The 23,992-nt window shown below is 42.0% G+C and overlaps 1 protein-coding gene across 7 annotated transcripts in view; it reads left to right on the top strand.

The window, feature by feature from the left end:
- The window catches only part of LOC144495883 (TPR and ankyrin repeat-containing protein 1-like), a 112,892-nt gene extending 95,848 nt beyond the window's left edge, over positions 1 to 17,044 (top strand). For all 7 annotated transcript variants that reach the window (XM_078216610.1, XM_078216608.1, XM_078216605.1 and 4 more), the window contains 8 exons: positions 214 to 370; positions 1,579 to 1,667; positions 5,916 to 6,019; positions 7,134 to 7,266; positions 8,448 to 8,593; positions 9,081 to 12,112; positions 14,351 to 14,431; positions 15,176 to 17,044. In XM_078216610.1, coding sequence (XP_078072736.1) covers positions 214 to 370; positions 1,579 to 1,667; positions 5,916 to 6,019; positions 7,134 to 7,266; positions 8,448 to 8,593; positions 9,081 to 12,112; positions 14,351 to 14,431; positions 15,176 to 15,297 — 3,864 coding nt within the window. In that variant the 3' untranslated portion in view covers positions 15,298 to 17,044. The remainder of the gene's footprint in view (positions 1 to 213; positions 371 to 1,578; positions 1,668 to 5,915; positions 6,020 to 7,133; positions 7,267 to 8,447; positions 8,594 to 9,080; positions 12,113 to 14,350; positions 14,432 to 15,175) is intronic.
- Positions 17,045 to 23,992: the final 6,948 nt, after the last annotated feature.

Genomic DNA, 23,992 nt, shown 5'->3' with positions numbered 1-23,992 from the left:
CATGGTACAGGGAAGAAAACTCAACAAACCCAAGTTTCAAATATTTGTCAGACTTCAGTAACTATTTTTAATTTAAACCTGTTGCTAAAGTCTTAAAGTAGCATTGTCACAGCTGAATTAAAGCAATGGCTAATATTTACCTGGTATGCATACCCTGAAATGAATGTCAGTGGTCAACTCTCGTCAAAATGCTTATTTCTTTCTGTGCAACAGCTGCTCAATTGTGAACTCAAACAATTGTACACAGCCTTTACACGAGCAAGGGTGAACTTGTGGATCTTTGATGAAAACAAAGGGAAGCGTGACCCAGCCTTCAAGTACTTCATTAACAGAGATTTAGTCAGAGTCGTCAAAACGGATGAGAACAAAGGTAAGGAAGTAGCGAGGTAGAGAACACACAAAAAACTACAAAACCAAAGCTTTATGCTTGTTTGTAGTGTTGAAACCTATGCGGTTATTGCAGGCACCTGAAGATTCAGCCTATTCGTAATTTTTAACTTGAGAGCGAAGCCTTAATTGCATGATTCTGTTATGACTGGGCATTTTTTATCTGTACTTTTCAATCATTCCATATGCCAAATGCTCAGCCATTCTAGCTTCAGTTCTCAGAACATGGGTGAACTAACTAAATAATAATAACAATTATTACGGTCAGAACATTGAATACAGGAGTTGGGACGTCTTGTTGAAGTTGTACAAGACATTGGTAAGGCCACACTTGGAATACTGTGTGCAATTCTGGTCACCCTATTATAGAAAGGATATTATTAAACTAGAAAAAGTGCAGAAAAGATTTACTAGGATGCTACCGGGACTTGATGGATTGAGTTATAAAGAGAGGCTGAATAGACTGGGACTTTTTTCTCTGGAGTGTAGGAGGCTGAGGGGTGACCTTATAGAGGTCTATAAAATAATGAGGGGCATAGACAAGGTAGATAGTCAATATCTTTTCCCAAAAGTAGGGGAGTCTAAAACTAGAGGGCATAGGTTTAAGGTGAGAGGAGAGAGATACAAAAGTGTCCAGAGGGGCAATTTTTTCACACACAGGGTGGTGAGTGTCTGGAACAAGCTTCCAGAGATAGTAGTAGAGGCGGGTACAATTTTACGTGGGTACGATGGGTATGGAGGGATATGGGCCAAATGCGGGCAATTGGGATTAGCTTAGGGGTTTTAAAAAAAAAAGAGCGGCGTGGACAAGTTGGGCCAAAGGGCCTGTTTCCATGCTGTAAACCTCTATGACAAGGAGTTTTGGATGGTTTGTTCATTAGATAAAATAATCAGAAATGTATGTTTTTGGCTCTGCACTGTATTGTCAACCAGAGTGGGACTTGAACTTCTGGCTTTGAAAACAACTGAACCAAGTTCTGTATAAAGAGGAGATGAAACGTTTCATATTCCACTGAATGGAGTGAGACTTTGTTCTCCTTATGATTGAAACAGTGCAATATTTACTCGGTGTTGATCTGCAATAATACCAACTTGCATTTATATTTATATCCATTTAGAGAGAAGTCTCTTAGTTCTATTGGAATAAAGTTAGTTAACATTTATATGAAGTAAATATGTTTTATTTTTCAGAACTTGATGACAGTATGTTTGTTAAAACCTCGACAATGCCCGAGTGGGCAGAAAGAGGTGACTACTTTGCAAAACATCAGTGTTGGAAGGTGAGCGGTAAAAATTGAAATACGAAATCTAGTTTATGGATTGGAAATTATGTATAAAGGTCTGACAAGGGACTTTTCAGAATCTGAGGTGGGGTGAATTTTAACATGGGTGAAAGGGTGGGATTGGGTGCGGGTGGGGCCAGTGAAGTAACCTGGTCCAAGGAGGTAGGTAGACGTTTTAAATAGCTTAATGAGGCTGGAAGGCTCAAGTTAAACCTCAGTCTCAGGAAATCCGACTTTACTCGTCTCCTTTGAGGTGTCCTCTTTAACCAAACATTTGTTCGGTCACTTGTTCAAGGTATATTTATTTGGCTGGGTGTGAATTCTTTTGATTAATTATGCTGCTGTGAAATGGTGTTGGATGTTCTTCCACATTAAGGGCCTACATAAATGCAAATTTTATTATATCAGTGAGACAAAGGGCAGAATCTTGTGCTCTCCCTGTGTAGGTGATTTGGGAGAGGGCAGAGTGGGTGAATGTGCTGCCTTCAGTCAGGTGGGGGGGCGGAGTTTTTAAACTATTATTTCAAAGTGATTGAAGATTCAATAGACGTTAGGAAACTAATTTCAATTTGATGAAAATCCGGAGGTTGTTTTCAACAGACAAACTATGCGAAAATCTCTTTCGGTAAGAGCCAGGGATACGCCTCCTTAGCATCATCACAGGCAGTGACAGCAACCTGGCCTCTCAGAGGAAACGCACAGCACAAACGTCTTACAGAACAACTCACCTCGCTGTCAGTGAATGAAACACTGAATAACAAGCGATGGGTGAAGAAGGCCGGAACCAACCACTGAGCATCTGGGGCAGAGCTCATCTCCCTGCTTAGTATCTCTCATTCACTCCAGCTCATCAGTCATTAGAACATAGAACATTACAGCGCAGTACAGGCCCTTCGGCCCTCGATGTTGCGCCCACCAGTGGAACCAATCTAAAGCCCCTCTAATCTACACTATTCCAATATCATCCATATGTTTATCCAATAACCATTTAAATGCTCTTAATGTTGACGAGTCCACTACTGCTGCAGGCAGGGCATTCCACGCCCTTACTACTCTCTGAGTAAAGAACCTACCTCTAACATCTATCCTATATCTCTCACCCCTCAATTTAAAGCTATGTCCCCTCGTGCTAGCCATCACCGTCAGAGGAAAAAGGCTCTCACTATCCACCCTATCTAATCCTCTGATCATCTTGTATGCCTCTATTAAGTCACCTCTTAACCTTCTTCTCTCTAACGAAAACAACCTCAAGCCCCTCAGCCTTTCCTCATACGATTTTCCCACCATACCAGGCAACATCCTGGTAAATCTCCTCTGCACCCTTTCCAACGCTTCCACATCTTTCCTATAATGCGGCGACCAGAACTGTACGCAATACTCCAAATACGGCCGCACCAGAGTTTTGTACAGTTGCATGACCTCCTGGCTCCGAAACTCAATCCCTCTACCAATAAAAGCTAACACACCGTACGCCTTCTTAACAGCCCTATCAACCTGGATACCAACTTTCAGGGATCTATGCACGTGGACACCCAGATCCCTCTGTTCATCCACACTACCAAGTATCTTACCATTAGCCCAGTACTCTCTATTCCTGTTACTCCTTCCAAAGTGAATCACCTCACACTTTTCCGCATTAAACTCCATTTGCCACCTCTCAGCCCAGCTCTGCAGCTTATCTATGTCCCTCTGTAACCTGCCACTCCCCTCCGCATTGTCTACAACTCCACTGACTTTAGTGTCATCCGCAAATTTACTAATCCATCCTTCCACGCCCTCATCCAGGTCATTAATAAAAATGACAAACAGCAGTGGCCCTAAAACAGATCCTTGCGGTACACCACTAGTAACTGAACTCCAGGATGAATATTTCCCATCAACCACCACCCTCTGTTTTCTTACAGCTAGCCAATTCCTGATCCAAACCACTAAATCACCCTCAATCCCATGTGTCCGTATTTTCTGAAAAAGCTTACATGGGGAACTTTATCAAACACTTTGCTGAAATCCATATACACCAACCACATCAACCGCTTTACCCTCATCCACCTCTTTGGTCACCTTCTCAAAGAACTCAATAAGGTTTGTGAGGCACGACCTACCCTTCACAAAACCGTGCTGACTATCCCTAATCAAATTATTCCTTTCTAGGTGATTATAAATCCTATCTCTTATAATCCTTTCCAATACTTTGCCCACAACAGAAGTAAGGCTCACCGGTCTATAATTACCAGGGTTGTCCCTACCCCCCTTTTTGAACAAGGGGACAACATTTGCTCTCCTCCAGTCTTCTGGCACTGTTCCTGTAGACAATGACGACACAAAGATCAAAGCCAAAGGCTCTGCAATCTCCTCTCTAGCCTCCCAGAGAATCCTAGGATAAATCCCATCCGGCCCAGGGGGCGTATCTATTTTTACCCTTTCCAGAATTGCTAACACCTCCTCCTTATGAACATCAATCCCATCCAGTCCAACAGCCTGCATCTCAGTACTCCCCTCGACAACACTGTCCCTCTCCAGTGTGAATACCGACGAAAAATATTCATTTAGTACCTCTCCTATCTCTTCAGAATTACTCACCCGCTTCCCACTGCTGTAGATCAGTGGCTCCCAACCGGCTGTGAAGGCCCCTCAAGTGTGCCGCAAAAAAGATCAAAATTATTAAAAATTCATGTAATTAAACTAAAACTAACCTTCTTCGTCTTCAACTCTGTGGTTGGTATCTCCAAGATTCAGCTAATCTTGGGCCTTCTACATGCGCCAGCTGGGAAAGAACTGCACATGTGTAGTTTAGATTTTTTATGGTGGTCAGGCTCGTGTACATAACCAACAGGCCTTGGAACTGAAGACAAAGGTCCCGTGCACCTACACAAAGTGAAAACACAAAGGGCACAAAATCCTTTGGAGAAGCAAGGGAGACAGAGGGAGGTAAAATAAAACAGGACAGGGGGAAGTTAAAAACAAAGTTCCCAGTAGGGGAAGAAGACAGAGATGCAAAACAGCAACCAATTAAATTAAGAAAAGAAGAAACAGTCTCCTATTAGAGAACGTGCTGCAGGGGGCAGACTTGAAATGACGTGGGAGAGCGTGGGCCGAAAATCACCCCAAAAAAGCCCTTTGCTAGAAGGCAGTTCAGAGAAAATAACTGTGCCTCAAAATATTTTTATAGTACAGAGATATGCCATGTCACATGGAAGGGTGGGAACCACTGCTGTAGACTCGCGAGGAAGCCCAAAGACCCAGTAGAATGAATTTGATTCCAGCCACAGTCCAATATGGTTCAAAGCACAGGGTAACCTCTATCTTATCCATTCTCATTCTTTCACAGTGCGACTGTTTGACATTCCCTCTGTGTGAACAATCCCCCTTCATGTGACTTGTCAGCCAAAGACTTTCATTGTGGGTGTGCTAGTTGGGTCGATTTCCAGATATCAGCCCAGCCTAGTTAACAATTTGCAAATTTTAAAAAGTTGATGTTTGACTCTCCCATATGCTATTGACGAATAGGTAATGGATCCCGAGGTGTGGTTTAAAGGGGAGTGGTGTCAGTGGAACTAAAAATCAGGACAGTTGAGCAATTTACAGAAAACTGTTGGGATAGAGGGAGACTTGGTGAAAAATCCAGAATATCCGGCCAAAACAGAACATCCGGTCACCCTATCTCCACCCTGACAAGTCCAGGACAGAAACGCCCATGGATGGCCTTCCTGTCTGATGCCAGTTGAGGCCCTTAAATGGGGAATTGATGTTTAATTAATGCCTTTACAGCAGACCCCTTCCCACCATCACTCATCATTGCCTAATTCCTTGATCGGACACCTTGGGTGAGTGTTCTACCAGCAGCAGCCACCTGATGGTGCTACTGAGTACAGATTTGGCCAGAAGCTCTGTAGGCAGGACCTCTGCCCCGGGGTCCTGACTCACAGGAAAAGGTCCGCTGCTCACCTGCTAAGTGCCCAGGTGGCACAAGATGTGGCTGGAGTTCCTGAAAAGAGACGACACAGGTCTCACTGACTGCTAAGCTGGTGGCTGAAACCCCTGACGCCTTCTCAAGATTTTGCCCAAAGTCTATCTGAGGAAGTAATTTTTCCAGTATTCTGTTGAGGCAGGTAAATGTTTGATATGTTGATGCATACAGCTATATAATTAACTATAAATGTTATAATTTATGCTACATTCTAACCAAGTTTACACAAATGATATTGTTTTCATTTTCGTCGTAAAAATATCTTTTACATTTTTTAGGTTGCTGCAAAATGCTACCAGAAAGGTGGAGATTTGGAAAAAGGGAAACTGGCGCTTGCACACGATGCTGTTCTCAATGTACAAGTCAAAAAAAGAAGCCAGAGGTAAGATTACCTTTGTGTTTAGCTTTTGCAACACTACACAGCTCTTTGATTTGATTTGCAGCCCAATGTATTTTTGAAGCAAGACTAGAAATTTAAAAATTGCATAGCTCACCCAAACACTTTGATACTCCAAAACTAAAATACTGTGGATGCTGGAAATCTGACATAAAGACAGAAAATGCTGGAAATAAGAGGAAAATGGGTGGGATTTTCCAGCCCTGACACCAGCGGACATTGTTGCGGACATGACGGGGACATTTGGAGATCTGTTAATTGGTCGCTCTCCAAATTTCACCCATCCTGTCCGTGATGATGATGGCCAGTGTCAGGGTGATAAAATCCTTGCCAACATTACAGATCGATGACCTTTTGTCAGAACTTTGGTAACACATTTATTTGGTTTTTTGAATGTGGCATGGAGCGTGCCAGCCGGGATTGCAGATTGGAAACTTACAGGCACGTTCTCACTCACTACCTTCACTGGTGTGTTTGGTTCCAGCTACTTGACCTGGTGGAATACTATGTCCCCAAAGCTGTCCTGGTGCCTTTTATTTTCCATGTGGAATTTAACAGCCCTCAGAGTTGCCCCTTTGCAGTTTTCCTAATGTGACTAATTGTTCCTGTCAATCCTTTCAGGATAACTCCTTGTCCCTCTCCCAAAACATATCTTGTTGCCTGGTGAAACAGTTAAGAATGTTACTGGAAGCTGAGGCTGTCACTGTGGCAATAGTTTATAAAGTTTATTTATTAGCGTTACAAATAGGCTTACATTAACACTGCAAAGAAGGAGTGAGGAAAGAGATACCAGATTTCAGGTGCAAAAACTTGGAAGCATGTTCTGAAGCCAAGCAGGTTAAGATCTGAAACACACCTGCTAATGCTTGGGCACAAAGCTGAATATAATCAAGTAAAACCCTACAGGGCTGATCAATATTCCTCAGTTGCTAACTCAACATCTTGTAGTTTGTGTATGTAGACACTCTGTAACAGTGAGTTCTGAGAAACAATATAGACTTGAGCTTCAGCCTCCTTTGTAAGTCTCACAAATTACTGAAGGATTTCTTCTGCAAAAGTCAGAACGCTTTTACATTAAAGTTTTTTTTGCACTTCCCAGAGAAATTCAGAATGAATACCTCCAACTGGCCAAGACTTACCTGGAGTGCAAAGTACCGAAACTGTCACTGAAGTGCTTACGAAATGCAAAGGAATACAAGCTATGTGCAGAACTACTAGAGAAATTGGGAAAGGCATGTGATCATTGTATCTGTACTCGTTGTTCTTCATTTACATAACAGCAATAGTTTCCAAGCTACCTCTTCTCCCATTATATAATGGATGAAACTCTGACACGTAGGACCTTTTGCTGCTACACTCTGCAGTTGTTTTACTCCATGACGTCATTGCGAGCGAAGGAGTAAGCAGGAGCAGAGATGCTTATCAAATAGCTATTAAAGACAGTGATGAAAAAGGCCTCACTACCTGAGTCAGTGAGGTGTAGAGGAGGAATGAAACCAAGGATCAGGATGGGGAGAGAGGGGAATCTTCTGCTCGGGGAGCAACCTCTCCACATTTTTTGAATCTCCCCTTTAACCTGACCCTGTTAACGGAGCTGCAAACATGAGAAATGGAGGTAGTCTGGAATTGTGGCTGTCACTAGTTCACAAGTTGGATCAGAAACCTCTTTTCTCTCTGCATCCCCCATCCCACCCTGATCCCTGAAAACTGCAGGAGGCTGTGCCGCAACTGCTCACCCGCCATGGGGCTCAGAAGCTGGAAGAATATCTTCAGAATCTGAATAATATCCAATCGACACCATGTCTCTTGCAGATGACGTCATTGGTTTTCTGCATATGCATGGACAAGTGCTCATTAGCAGATATTGGCAGCCATCTTGCATAGGCAGGAGGCAATGTTTCTGTTTCCTTGATTGACTGAAAAACATTTAGCATAGTTACAATGTCCACTGTCTTTAACGTCTGCAGCCCTGCCACAAGAGTACCATGGCTACAGTGTGTACTATCTATGGGATGCAGTACAATAACTTACCAAGGCTGCTTTAGCAGCACCTGACAGACCCATGACCTCCACCACCTAGAAGGATAAGCACAGCAAGTAAATGGAATACTGTCAACTCCATCTTCCTTTCCAAGTCACACGCCATCCCAACTTGGACACATCATTGTTCTTACTTGTTACTAGGTTAAACTCTTGGAAGTCCCTAACATATCCATATTGTGGGAGCATCTTCACCATGCACTGTAACGGCTCAAGAAGAAGGCTTACCACACCACAAGTGCAACTAGGGATCACAATAAATGTCAACCTTGATAGCAATGCCCATATTCTCAGAACTAATTTTAAAAATCATTGACAATTAAATTCCCAACTTAACGTTCAGGCTCATTTGATTTTCTTCCTCCTTTATTAGGTGAGTGATGCAGCTTGCTTGTACAGAAAAGCTCAGTGCTACAGACATTCTGCAAGATGCTTTGAGCAAGTGCACAAATTTGATTTGGCGATCAAAATGCTCTGTCGTGGTGAATTGTACAATGAAGCCGCTCTGGCTGTGGAAAGGTAACGCCCATTCTTCTGAATGCAAATATATGTATTTGAATTTTAAAAAATGATACGGCTATTGTTAACCAAATATTCCCCCTTCTAGAACAGTCTAGGAGGTCATAGTTGCAGAGTAAGTTGGGGGGGGGGGGGCGGGGGGGTTCAAGACAGAGATAAGGAGAAGCTACTTCTCAGAGGGTTGTGAATCTATGGAATTTACTGCCCCAGAGTGCAGTGGATGCAGAATCAATCAATGGATTCAAGGAAGGGATAGATAAGTATTTGATCAAAAGTGGGATAAAGGACAATGGGGAAAAGGCAGGGAAGTGGAGTTAGGATCAGATGGAGATCAGCCATGATTATATAGAATGGCAGAGTGGGTTCGAAGGGCTGAATTGCCAACTCTCACTCCTAATTCCTAGTTTGCATGTACATTTCTGCTTTACACAGAGATAAATGTCCACATCTAAGTGCTAATGTACAAATCTAACTTTTTTATTTTTAGATTTCAGGAGATTCTTCGTCAAAAGAATCAGCTTTTCACAAAGCTTCCATACACTGCGGATCAGTTCCGCTTAGAGGCTGCTGCCATGTATCAGAGGGAGAATAAACTCACTGAGATGATGGACTCCCTGTCTTCCCTTGACCCTGAAGACCAGCTAGTTTTTCTCAAGTCAAAGAAGTGTTTGTCTCAAGCAGCTGATCTCCTGAAACGTCAGGGCCGGGAAGAGGAAGCTGCTCTTTTGATGCGGGAACATGGAAAGCTCCATGAAGCAGCAAGGCTTTCAAATAAGAAGGAGTTTCAAGCTAAGTGCCTTGTTGCTGCAGCCCGATTGAGTCTACTCAAAGAAAGCAAAGGAGAAGAGATAGACAAAGAAAGTATCCAAGGGATGCTGGATGAAGCAATCAAACTCTTCAAAATCAGAAGACAAAAGTCCTCTGATATAGCAGAAGCCATGTTACTGAAAGGTCTTCTAAGTAAAGACACCAGTGTGCTTAGAAAAGCTTTTGACATTTTTGTTCTTGAAAATAACAGTGCTGGAGCGGTGGAAAGCCTCTTTATTTCACTACAAAAAGACGCTGCAGCTTTGTCAGATTTTGAGCGATCATTGACTTGTCTGGAAATGTTAATGCAGTTGGTAAAAGCACTTGAGAATCCCCAGAACAATGCAGAGAAAGAGATGGTCAAATCTTGCTATGAATTTTTTGGAATTTTGCCAGTAGATGCGAAGTATGGCAAAATTCCACTGTATGAAGGAGTGAGAATATTGCAGCTGGATTTTCACCTAGATCTAAATGAAAAGCAAGGAAGCTTTTACAAATGTGAAATAAAAACAGTTAGGACCTTGCTACAGAAGTACTTATTGCTTCACCTTTGTGGCTTCGCTGATAAAATTAAGTCAGCAGGACAGAGTATTCCAGATGTTTGTCCAAAGTTTATCTGTGGCTTGCCCTGTGAGTCTCCTTCCTGTCAAGATTATCATAGGACTTTGAAAAGGCATGAAGCAAAAGATTCACTTGAAGCCAAGCTGTATCTGACCATTCTAAATGGAATATTGCTGGAAGCCAAATGTTTCTATCCCAAAGAGATCTTTCCAGAAGTTGAGAGAATTGAAGATCTTCTCACAGGAGACCGATATGCTTCATGCACCTCTCTGCTGAATGCTTTTTACCCGAAACATTTTCATCAGAGGGTTATCTCTGAAAGCCCTGGTGCTTGCTGGAATGTCTTGGGATTAGTGAAGAATAATAGATTTGAGAGTTTCAGGCCTGTGCTGAGAGAGTACATATCTCATTGTTTTGATCGTTCTTCACTCCAGAACAGAAGAGAGTCAACAGACTTGTGGGTACAGGCCCAACAGGTTTATCTTCTAACTTGTGACTACCCCAAGAAAATTGAGGACCTGCTCACAAAAGAAGAACAAGCGTATGACTCTGAACGAAGAAAATGTGGAAAGGGCATAGATGTTCAGAACAGGAAAAAACAAAGAAGTCTAAAAGGCAACCTTGGGATGTTGAGTACCAAAACATTACACTTATGTATTTTCAGGCTTCTAGTTATGTCCATGAAGAATTTTTATGAAGACTCTGACCCAGAGCAATGCATTCATAGCTTCTACCGGTTCATGAATGTACTAATTAGAAGATGTGTTGATCCTCTCATCCCAAGTATAGCCAACACTGTCACAGTGCTTGAATTTCAGTTTATTTTATGTTGTGCTGTCCTTATGCATTTCATGAAGAACCTTGTTGTCTGTCTCCCAAGGAGCTTTATAGCTCTTCTTCATTACTGGAACTTCATGTTCAAACCTAAAGGCAAACACAAAAAACCCAAAGATGCCTTTAGCATCATAAATGAATACAAGCCAAAGGATGTGCCCAGAATGATACATAAAATGAAAAGGCATTTGTCCTACCTGGTCAGAGTCTTGTGTGGCATGCAGAGCGATAACTTCAATGTGCTTTTGGATGCTTTCAGTGATCCAGATTACACTTCATCAGGAGAAGCAGAGAGGACAGTGGTTCTATGTGTGGTGATGTTGATAAATTCAAGATACGTCTTTGAACCTCGAATGGAAAAGGTGATCAGATGCAATTTCAGGGAGGTACAGAAAAAAATAATAAAAATCACCCAAGACCATGGGTCAAAGGTTCCAGCGAGACTGATTAATCTTGTTGAAAATGTCAATAGAGCACAGTGTGTTAAAGACGTCGTGAGCAGCCTTCAGGAGTTACTGAGTGAGAGAGATGATGAGTACTTGCACGACTGTACCTGGAAATGGGATCACCACTCTGGCCCTGGTTCAGTGCGGGGTATTTACTTTCAGAACATTTATGCTGAAAGATTTACTGCTGAATATCCGATAAAAAGTGATGAAATTGTGCTCATGCCAGAGGAAGAACATAGTGCTCCTGAAGTAGCTCAGTACCTTGAAGAAAAAGACGATCATCTCCAGGACATGGCTTTTAAATTGCAGAAAGCAAACTTGAGACGGAAATGGCAGTGTTTACTACATGTAATTAGTGTGTGCAAGTACCTACTAACACTCTCGACACAAGCCATTTCAGACGCTGCCCGACCAAAGACGGAAGTTCCCAGCAACTTCAGAGAGGCGCAAATAGATGAGACACAGTGTGATATTTGTGGAGTAAAATTTTCCAGAGGTTCTAAAAGCTACTTCCAAGAGCAGGAATTTGAAGAAACTACGAACTGTATCTCGGAAAACTGGGAAGAGACTGAAAATGAAGGAGAAAGTGAAACTTTATGCTTGCATGAATGCTTTAAAACCCACATCAGACTGGAAGAGCACGTAAAGAAAGAAAATGCCTACAATGCTTATTTGACTTATTTCAGAGGATCTGTGGAGCCCATCATGAGCAGAGGCAGAAGTATGCTGCACTACCTTGAGGAAATGGCAACAGATCACTTGACATCTAAAGAACTGTCAAAAGTGATGTATGAAAAATTACAGGACAGTTTTGATGCAATTGTACACTCAATAGACAGTATCTACAACCACAAGACCTGGATAAGAGGTAGTGTATTTTGCTTTAGAATTAGCTAACTTTCTCTCATCATTCAACTTTCATGTAGATAGACAATAATCTTTTAAGAAAAATTAACTTGGTTTTACCTCTGGTTTCTTTTTCCTTAAGAGTCCACTTTCATTTGTAGTTTCCTTATTTATTGTTGACAGCTACATCTAAGAATCTTACAGGGCAAAGGTGAAGGTCATTGGCCTATCATGGAAAGAGCTGTCCTGTTCCCCTGCCCTGAATCCATTGCCCTGCAGTCCTGCCACCCCCCCCCCCCCCCCCCAATGTCCCCCAGAGTATACATTCAACTCATTTTTTAGTTGAATCTGCTTCCCTTTTAATTTGTGTAATCCATAACTCACTATATCAAAAGAATCCTCCTCTTCATCTCCAAAATCCTTTTGTTCAAGTACCTTAGATTTGGGTCATCGACCCTCTTGTGAGTGGAAATAGTTTCTCTTTATTTGATGAAAGAATCTTGGATTGTTCTGAGAGTGAAGAAGATTAAGGAGAGGTTTAATAGAAATGTTCAAAATTAAAAGTGGAGTTTTGATAGAGTTAGATAGTGAGAGATTCCATAGAAACCCTACAGTGCAGAAGGAGGCCATTCGGCCCATCGAGTCTGCACCGACCACAATCCCACCCAGGCCCTACCCCCACATATTTTACCCGCTAATCCCTCTAACCTACGCATCTCAGGACTCTAAGGGGCAATTTTTAACCTGGCTAATCAACCTAACCTGCACATCTTTGGACTGTTTCATTCCTTCCATTGGGAGGGAGAGGGTTAGTAAGCAAAGGACCCAGATGTAAAGTAATTATCAAAAATACTCAGTGGAAGTGAGATGAAATGCAAGTTATGATTTTGAATGCATTGCCTGAAAGCTTGGTGGAAACAGATGATTCAATAGCAACTTACAAAAGGAAACGAGATATATATTTAAAAGGGAAAGATTTGCAAGAGCTCTGGAATGACACTTAGCTCTTTCAGACAGTCAACACAAACGTCATGGGCCAAATGACCGTCTCCTGTATCATTAAGTTAACCAAAATCATCCATTTCACATTTCTGGACACATTTTCAGACTCTGCTCACAATCACCTCCAGAATTCAAAGGTCAATCAACCTACACTTAATTTAAATGGATGGGTTCTACTTCCACCTCATCCCAATCTATCAAGTTGTCTGTGACTGATGCCTTTAATCCTTATAAATGTGTGAACTGGATTCTCTCCAAGTATACTTTCCAGAATCCAAATCCAAAGAACAGATCTAGCATCGTTCAAACACACGTACAAACATACAAATGCAGAGTAGGAGCAGGCTAACCTGTTTAGCCTTAAATTAATTTTTGCTTTTAGTATAATGAACATTGGGTTCAACAATTCCGGAGTGTGAACTTTCTCATCCACCTTCACCCCATTTCCATAATTTTGTGCCACTTTATCATACTTACTTATTTTTTATTTTCATTTCTTTCATTGTTTCATTTTCCACGTTTTAAAAATCTCAGTTTCCATCTCCCCACCCCCCATACCATCAGGGCCATCTATACATGTCTCAGGTTATCCTTTGACATTCATCTCACCGTTGCTCTGCCATTTACGCATTCTGATCTTTTAATGGCTGCTATCAGCACCCTTCGTAGTCATGATCACCACCATTCACATTCCCTTTGTCTTTTGGTCTATGGCATCTTTGTCATCCCCCTCCTACCCCGCAACATAACAATAAAAATCTTGTCCTGTTTCTATTGTCTTCAGCTCTGATGAAGGGTCACCCAGACTCAACGTTAGCTCTATTCTCTCTGCACAGAAGCTGTCAGACCTGTTGAGATTTTCCAGCATTTTCTGTTTTGGTTTCAGATTCCAGCATCCGTAGTAATTTGCTTTTACCACAGAGCAGTGTTTTGTAGAGAGCTCCCTTTCAATTGTACCATAACTGGGGAAGTGTAGATTAGGTACCTTCCTATATGGAAAGAAAGCAAAAAAGAGAGTCTATCGCCCTGGGTGACTGCCACCAATCACCCACGTACTCAGCTTTGGAGGAGTATTGGGCAGATGTGGGAGTAACTTTCTACCCATTCCTCTGAGCTGCAATAGATACATGGCAGTGAGGAAATATAACGTTAAAATAACTCCCTTAATTAGGTCTGTTAATTAAGCCAGAAGACCACAAATTTAATATTGGATATATGGAACATCTGTTTAATTAACTGTTTGTTTTTAATCCCTTAGGTGAGAAAATATTGTCAGAGAAAATTGACTTACTTCAGGAAATTGTAAATGAGGCTGACATGTGGCAGCAACAAACTAATGGTATGTTTAAATAACAACATTTAATCACACAATCTTTCTAACTCAGTCATATTAGTTGTTATGGCCCATTGCTATACAATGCAATGGTAAAATCTGTTTCTTTTAAAATGATTATCGTTGAAGCTACTTTTATTATGATTTAGATGGTCCTCAAAATTAATGAAGTTCATGAAAAGGCAAGAGTGATCATTGATACAGTACATGCAGTAGTACTTAAAAACATTCTTAAAAAAATGACTCACGACCACATCTGATGTTTGAAAATTTAAACACACTACACAGTTCTGACTTCAATATTTTAAATCCACATGCTTATTCCAACCTCCTAATTTGTGCAGATTTTAATACCAAAAGGACATCATTATACTAAAAGTAAAAATTAATTTAAGGTGAAGCAGGTTAGCCTTGACTTCAGTTGATTAACTGGTTTCTTTGCTATAGACTCTGTTTTAATTGGCCTCAGAAAGTCAGTATGACTCCTTTACATAATTGCAACAATTCCACCATGGAGGCAGGCTGAGAGGGGCTGGAGGCAGGGGATGGGCGGGGGGGGGGGGGGAATGTTTACTGGGACAGGAAGACAGAGGTTGGAGACCCTGTTGCTTTGTTGAATACCTTCTCCTCCCCTCCCCGCTTCCCAGTTGGAATCTCTCGCTGCCCAATAGGCATGTTTAACTATGTGCATTACTACTGATTTGATGGCTGGATTCAATTTTTCATATACACACAATAATATTTTGCCAGGAGTTGCAGCTAATCAGAATACAGCTGATTTTGAAGAAGGCCTAGAAGATGGACAAGAAAACTTCGATGAATTACGCTCGAGGAAGAAAAGGAAAGGCGCCAAAAAAAAACGAAAGCACTAACTTGAAACCAAACTCTCCAGTGGAGGTGTGCATAGATCAAAATTTCACTGTATACCAGCTTTTATATATCAGTTATACCTCTGATCATACTGATTGAATGTAAACAAATCATTCGGCATTTTCCAATAGTTATATCTTTGGATAATTGTTAGGTCTCTTTATTTCTGAACTTTTCAACCAATTCATCGTCGGTATCAGATGAGGCCTTCATAAAAACCAGCTTTTTGAATCTGTTTAAAATATTGACACTATGATACAATGTCCCTTTTCCAAGATAGTATGGTTATATTTTTCATTTCTTTTACAAGAAATTCATTATTTTTACATCACATGGTAATTGTCCTTGAAATCAGAAAAACACAGTGAATTTATTTATATCAATATATTCTTTCTCACCCTGGAAAAGGGGGTTCTGCTGTCTAGATAAATGGAGATTTTGCTGGTAGGAGTTGCTGGAACCCGTGGCCTGCGAGACTTGGCCATTGCATCTTTTTAACCAGAAATGTTGACGAGGTATTGCATGCTCATTGTTAAACAAAATCATCTTGGCGACATAACCAGGAGATAATTTTTAATTTTGGTCATTTATTTTTAAGTTGCGAACTGATTTGTCCTGAAATTCTTACTCCATGTCTTACCACTGAATGACAGTACCTCCTAGTGGTAGCACAGAGTTGATGTTTTCTGGTTGTTGTAAAAGTTTTCATTTATCATGATTATTGCACCTCAATTTACCAGAAGCTGTTGAATTTGAAATTTTACATTGATTCGTTGGTATACAAAAATAATTCAAAGATAAAAGCATTGTAAAATGACTGTAATATTTGGTTTACCTGTATTTTTTATGAAGTTGAACAATTTGTTTTAAGATTGTGTTTTTTGCTTACATTTACAATACTTGTTTACTCTGGACCAAACTTTTTTTAAAACTAAAATCAACTTAAGCTCATTCTCTTCGAAACAGTGTAAAAAAGGTATTTGCATTTTACTCCTGTTAATACAAAGTTATATTTTGGTTGGGGGAAAAATCTGTATTACTCATTAATTTGAATTAACAGCTTGAATGTTCTTGTTTTAAATTGAGAATTGATTGATACAGATAACAAAATCGTTCCAAATAATGACTTTTGTTTAAAGTTTGAAACTTTTTAAGAATGTCCGTGGGTTATGGAATTTCTAATCTATATTTAAGATTTTAGTTTTTTTTAGCCATTTTATCTATGATTGTTGAAATAAGAAACTCTCAAGCCAGCTGATGCAAATCTGTCTTTTTGCGTACACACCAGTTTTTTTTTGTCAATTGAAATGAACTGTAATCAAACGGAACAGCTCTTCACCTGTTTAATAATTTGAAAACCGTCCAAATCAATGTCAGGGTTGCATTGCTTGCTTTGCCAGAAGCTGCTTTCCAAGATTGAAATAATTCTGTACAAGAGAAGTTTCCTTTGTTCTTGAAAAAGTCTAGTTTTAAGGACAAAGAATTGAGTAAATAAATTGCTGAGTTGCGCATGCAGGTTGAAATACATTTTACCAATTCATTTTTTTCTAGAGCATTGTGTGTATAATAATATTTTAGCAATTGTCTGAAGCTTTAGTTTTTTTAGACACATGATGTTGAAGGGTACTAAAGGAGAACTTAATCTCAATCATTATTTTTACTGAGATGCCTTTTCTGGCAACAAGTTTGTAATAATTGTTCTAAGAATTCCTGTGTTTTTGGTCTCTGAAATAAATCATTTTCCACACTGTAACTTTTTGTTGTTGAATTTGTTAAAGAACTCGGTGATGGATTTAAAGCCAGTGGACTGACAATCTGAGTTATTTTTCCAAAGCTTTTAGTGTGATTCAGATTTCATTTTGTGTTCTTCTATAGACCAGTGAGGGTACAGTTTAATTTTAGTCACATTCAGCATGTGCTCATTCTGAAATATGGCATGCACATTTGACCTCCTGACTCAGAGGCAAGAGTGCAAACACTGAGTCACCAACAGCAAACGAAACTGTGAAATGGGACAGAGTCAATAGTTTCAATGGAAGAGCACAAAGGGTTAAATGATAATCTTCATGTTCCACAGATTTGTTCCAAAAAATGTGAAACTTCAATTTTTAAAAAATTTGTTTACTTTTTTGAGTTTTTTTGACATTCAAGCTCATTCCTTAGATAGATCATCTAAACATTTGTGGAATCTATTCAACCCATTTAATGTCGTCTCGAAAATACATGCAGGGATACATTCCCAAAGGTAAAAAGCAAAATGCCAGAATCTTATCCATTTTCTGGGGTTCAACACATCCACACCAGACCAAGCAACATTGACACCAATGTAGAAATAACTGAAAGACACCATTGGAGCAACCAACTCTATTAAAATCCCCTGTCTTGTGAAGCATCAACTTTATCTCATTTCTGAGTCAGAAAGTAATGGATCCAAGTCCCATTTTAGAATATGTCATCTAGGCAGATACTGAGGGAGGTGTCCTCTTTCATGTGGGATGTTAAACCAAGCAGCTATCTGCCCATTTAAAGCACCATAAAAGGTCCTGTGACAGTATTTACACAAGCAAGTTCACCTGTGTCCTGGCGGACATTCAGGACACTACCACATAATGATTAACTGATAAGTTTCTCATTTGACTGTTATTCTTGATTTTTCTTGGTCTGTGAGCAACACCAGCAAAGCCACCTGTATTGCATTGAGAAGTCAATAATAGACCTTCTTCTTGAACTGCTACAGTCCTTGTGAGGATGCTTCCATGGTGCTGTCATGTAAGGAATCTCACCATATTGATCTGATCATGAAGGAATGGTACATATCCATGTCAGGACAGACTATGATTTGGAGGTATTTCCATGTTGTTTCTGCTCTTGCTCTTCTTAGTTGCAGTAGTGCATCCAGTAGATAGCACACACCTGAAGTGACAAACATTTAAGGGGGTATTTCAGAATAAATACATTCCAACAAGAAAGAAAACTTCCAAGGGGAGGATCCACTATCCGTGGTTAACTAAAGGAGTTAAAGAGAGTATTAAACTTAAAGAATGGTGTGCGCATTCCCTCGGCCACTGAGCGAAGGGGTTGCACATGCGGTCGAGTACCAGCCCCACTAATGTCGCACTGGTTGCCCTGCCAACTGTCTGCTGAACAGGTTCTGTGGTTTCTGCCAACGTTCTATCCTGAAGACACTTGGGCACTGAAGACTGAGAGATGCTACAAGTCCAGCCCTGACCAGAGGCTGCAATAAGATGACAGGGGACTGCCATTAAGCCCGGGGGCAGGGGACAGAGGAGACGGAGACCCATATGCCCTTTGATAGGCCGCTGGACGTAGTGTGCCACTGCAAGCTCCAGCTCAGTAAGGTAACAGTAACAGGCCTTGCAGCTATTGCCTCAATCAAGGGAGCTCTGCAGGTGCACTGCATGGACTCTGCAGTGCTGACAATGGCCGCTCATTTTGTGATAGTCACAAGGGTGCTTCTTTATCATCTGTCTGAACTACAAGCCATTCCTGGAAGCCACTGCACCAGACATTCAGGTAGGTGCACTTACATTGATGCTTCAACGGTTCTCAATGGGGACCCTCTTGCAGCCACCCATCTGCTTTCCATGCCTTCTATAGCGAGGATGTGGCAATGATTGGTAACCCATTAAGGCGGTGCATGGCATTGGGGATAGTGTTGAGTTGCCAGCACGCGGACCCAAAGGGACACTGGTTGCGAGGAGGGAGTGATGAATAACATTACAGACTGTCTCTGCCTCTCTCTCTATCTTCCCCCCGCCCCCAAGAGTAAACATGGGTGTCTAGCTCCATGAGGTGCCAGGTGCGCAAGGACATGACCCAGGTACCGCACTGTCTCCTTACTGACCTGGAGCTTACAGCGGCACACTACGTCCAGCAGCCCATCAAAGAACATGTGGGTCTCCATCTCCTCCATCCCCTGCCCGCATGCCCCTGGGCCGAATGGCAGCCCCCTGTCATCCTACTGCAGCCTCTGGTCAGGGCTTGACTTGTAATATCTCCCAGTCTTCAGTGTCCAAGTGTCTCCGTGAGATAACAGAAGGCCTGTTCGCCCAGGCAGCCAACTACATCAGCTTTGACATGGGCCAAGCCTGGACTTAATGCTTTGCTACCATTGCCGCCAGGACCCATGTGCAGGCGGCTGTAGGTGACACACACACACCACTCTGTGGTCCCCACTAGGTCAGGGACTGCAGTTCATTAATAGGAAGACATTTAACTCCTTGAACATGCAGATTGTGTGTGACCACAGGATGATTATCATGCAGATGTGTGCATGGCCAATGCACCTAACCAGTACGTCTTTCGGACTGTGGGAGGAAACTGGAGCACCCGGAAGAAACCCATGAGACACGGAGAATGTGAAGACTCCGCACAGCAACCCAAGTGGGGAATTGAACCTGGGTCCCTGGTGCTGTGAGGCAGCAGTGCTCACCACTGTACCACCCAATATTAACAATTCCATATAGCATGCACATTTGTGAGCATCACACTCACTTTCTGTCAAATTTAAGTAGTCAACAGTTATCACTATGATCTGTTAACATACATGACCTAATACTGTACACACGGATATTGAATCTTACTCACCTTTTACTTGTGAAATATCCAACCACTTCCTGTGAACAAGCTTCTCAATAATCACAACACAAAGATGCATGTTTTATTTAAGAGCAGCAATTGGATGCCATCGTTCAGCATTGATTACAATCTGGGAAAACACAAGCAGCGTTAGCCCAGTATTTGCTGGAGTGGGACATTTGGAGGCGAATTGAATCTTTTTGCCATCTATTAGTTCAGCAAATTACTGGAGATGCCGCCCTGCGCCTTTAGTCAATGATGTGGAGATGCCGGCGTTGGACTGTGATAAACACAGTATGAAGTCTCACAACACCAGGTTAAAGTCCAACAGGTTTATTTGGTAGCAAAAGCCACTAGCTTTCGGAGTGCTGAGTTCTGTTCACAAACAGGGCATATAAAGACACAAACTCAATTTACAAAATAATGGTTGGAATGCGAGTCTTTATAGGTCATCAAGTCTTAAAGGTACAGACAATGTGAGTGGAGAGAGGGTTAAGCACAGGTTAAAGAGATGTGTATTGTCTCCAGCCGGGACAGTTAGTGAGATTTTGCAAGTCCAGGCAAGTCATGGGGGTTACAGATAGTATGACGTGAACGTTGGCGGAGTTGCAAGATACTTGGCCAACGTTGTCTACCTGATACGCTGCAGGAAAGGATGTCCCGAGGCATGGTACATTGGGGAGACCATGCAGACACTACGACAACGGATGAATGAACACCGCTCCACAACCACCAGGCAAGAGTGTTCTGTTCCAGTTGGGGAACACTTCAGCGGTCACGGGCATTCGGCCTCTGATCTTCAGGTAAGCGTTCTCCAGGGCGGCCTTCACGACACACGACAATGCAGAGTTGCTGAGCAGAGACTGATAGCCAAGTTCCGCACACATGAGGACGGCCTCAACCGGGATCTTGGGTTCATGTCACACTATCTGTAACCCCCATGACTTGCCTGGGCTTGCAAAATCTCACTAATTGTCCTGGCTGGAGACAATACACATCTCTTTAACCTGTGCTTAACCCTCTCTCCACTCACATTGTCTGTACCTTTAAGACTTGATGACCTATAAAGACTCGCATTCCAGTCATTATTTTGTAAATTGAGTTTGTGTCTTTATATGCCCTGTTTGTGAACAGAACTCCCACTTACCTGACGAAGGAGCAGCGCTCTGAAAGCTAGTGGCTTTTGCTACCAAATAAACCTGTTGGTCTTTAACCTGGTGTTGTGAGACTTCTTATTGCCTTTAGTCAATGGCTGAACCAACAATCTTACCTATCTCCTTAACGAAGAGGATTGAAAAGTAAACCGTAAATGAAATAAGGTGAATTACAGTTAATTTAGATATAGGAAAGAAAATGTGGATAAAGAGAAATATAGAAAAAGAAAAGTAAGAAAAAAAACGTAGAAGTTTAAAAGCCTCTAGAAACAATTCACTACCCACAGGTATGGTACATTTCTTGCCACTGTGGCTTTGCAGCAATATGAATCTTATCGATCCGAGTCCTGAAATAGCAGCCCTAACTTCCTGCGGTGAGTTCATTCTGTAAGTAAAGACACGCATGCAGCAATTCCTTACATCTAAGGTGCAGATGGTCCAGGAAATCCCTTTTTGCCAGACTGAAGGTGAGATGAGGAAAAGTGTCCCGTTTCGATTCTCAGCTCTCAACTATATAGTTCGCCACAAATTGCTGATTCTTTTAAGCACATTAATAATAAGATGCGCATTAAACTCGCCCTGGCTCTGGTCTCTAGAAATGTGTGTGTTGGAATTAATTGGAGTATGAGCCGTTCAGTTTGATGTGATATAGGTAAATGATAACTGAACGGAAAATATTTCTCATTAACATTTAAGGGGTACTGGTGAATTTCTGCGGGTGGGGAGGGCAGGTTATAGAAACATAGAAAACCTACAGCACAATACAGGCCCTTCAGCCCACAAAGTTGTGCCGAACATGTCCCTACCTTAGCAATTACTAGGCCTACCTATAACCCTCTATCTTACTAAGTTCCATGTACTTGTCTAAAAATCTCTTCAAAGACCCAATCGAATCCGCCTCCACCACGCACCCACCACCCTCTGAGTGAAAAACTTACCCCTGACATCTCCTCTGTACCTACTCCCCAGCACCTTAAACCTGTGTCCTCTTGTGGCTACCATTTCAGCCCTGGGAAAAAGCCTCTGACTATCCACTCGATCAATATCTCTCAACATCTTATACACCTCTATCAGGTCACCCCTCATCCTTCATCTCTCCAAGGAGAAAAGGCCAAGCTCACTCAACCTATCCTCATAAGGCATGCTCCCCAACCCAGGTAACATCCTTGTAAATCTCCTCTGCATCCTTTCTATGGCTCCCACATCCTTCCTGTAATGAGGCAACCAGAACTGAGAACAGTGCTCCAAGTGTGGTCTGACCAGGATCTTGTATAGCTGCAACATTATCTCATGACTCCTAAATTCAATTCCTCGATTGATGAAGGCCAGTACACCATATGCCTTCTTAACCACAGCCTCAACCTGCACAGCTGCTTTGAGCGTCCTATGAACTCGGACCCCAAGATCCTTCTGATCTTCCACTCTGCCAAGAGTCCTACCATTAATATTATATTCCGCCATCCTATTTGACCTGCCAAAATGAACTCCATCTGCCACTTCTCCGCCCAGTCTTGCATCCTATCAATGTCTCGCTGCAACTTCTGACATCCCTCCACACTATCCACAACACCTCCAACCTTTGTGTCATCAGCAAACATACCAACCCATCCCTCTACTTCCTCATCCAGGTCATTTATAAAAATCACAAAGAGTTAGGATCCCAGAACAGATCCCTGGGGCACTCCACTGGTGACTGACCTCCATGCAGAATATGACCCATCTATAACCACTCTTTGCCTCTGTGGGCAAGCCAGTTCTGGATCTACAAAGCAATGTCCCCTTGGATCCCATGCCCCTCACTTTCTCAATAAGCCTTGCATAGGGCACCTTATCAAATGCCTTGCTGAAGTCCATATATACTACACCTACTGCTCTTCCTTCATCAATGTGTTTAGTCACATCCTCAAAAAATTCAATCAGGCTCGTAAGGCATGATCTGCCTTTGACAAAGCCATGCTGACTATTCTTAATCATATTATACCTCTCCAAATGTTCATAAATCCTGCCTCTCAGGATCTTCTCCATCAACTTACCAACCACTGAGGTTAGACTCACTGGTCTATAATTTCCCGGGCTATCTCTACTCCCTTTCTTGAATAAGGGAACAACATCCGCAATCCTCCAATCCTCCGGAACCTCTCCTGTCTCCATTGATGATGCAAAGATCATTGCCAGAGGCTCAGCAATCTCCTCCCTCGCCTCCCACAGTAGCCTGGGGTACATCTCATCCGGTCCTGGTGACTTATCTAACTTGATGCTTTTCAAAAGCTCCAACACATCCTCTTTCTTAGCATCTACATGCTCAAGCTTTTCAGTCCGCTGCAAGTCTGCACTACAACCACCAAGATCCTTTTCCATAGTGAATACTGAAGTAAAGTATTCATCAAGTACCTTTGCTATTTCTTCCGGTTCCATACAAACTTTCCCACCGTCACACTTGATAGGTCCTATTCTTTCACGTCTTATCCTCTTGCTCTTCACATACTTGTAGAATGCCTTGGGGTTTTCCTTAATCCTGCCTGCCAAGGCCTTCTCATGACCCCTTCTGGCTCTCCTAATTTCCTTCTTAAGATCCTTCCTATTAGCCGTATACTCTTCAAGATCTCTAACATTACCTAGCTCCCTGAACCTTTTGTAAGCTTTTCTTTTCTTCTTGACTAGACTCATTAAAGCCTTTGTACACCACGGTTCTGAAACGGTCCAAGGAAAATGTGTCCTCTCCTGCAAACTCTTCCAAGAAAACCTCTTCTTTCAACCTGTTACTCCAGAATCACTGCGTTACCCCGGCGACCGCTTCAAACATCCACCATGGAAAAAGCGTACAAAACCATTCCCTCAGACAGACAGGCAATTCTATCCACAGTGAGAGGTGAACTCCAACACACTTTACAAAGTGATGTTGGGAAGGGGGGAGTTGGGGGAATCAGTGCTGAATATACAGCGC

This window comes from Mustelus asterias, chromosome 7 (assembly GCF_964213995.1).
Source record: "Mustelus asterias chromosome 7, sMusAst1.hap1.1, whole genome shotgun sequence".
In the NCBI taxonomy this organism is placed as follows: Eukaryota; Metazoa; Chordata; class Chondrichthyes; order Carcharhiniformes; family Triakidae; genus Mustelus; species Mustelus asterias.
The sequence above is the reverse complement of the archived record's forward strand: the minus strand, read 5'-3'. Positions and strand labels throughout refer to the sequence as shown.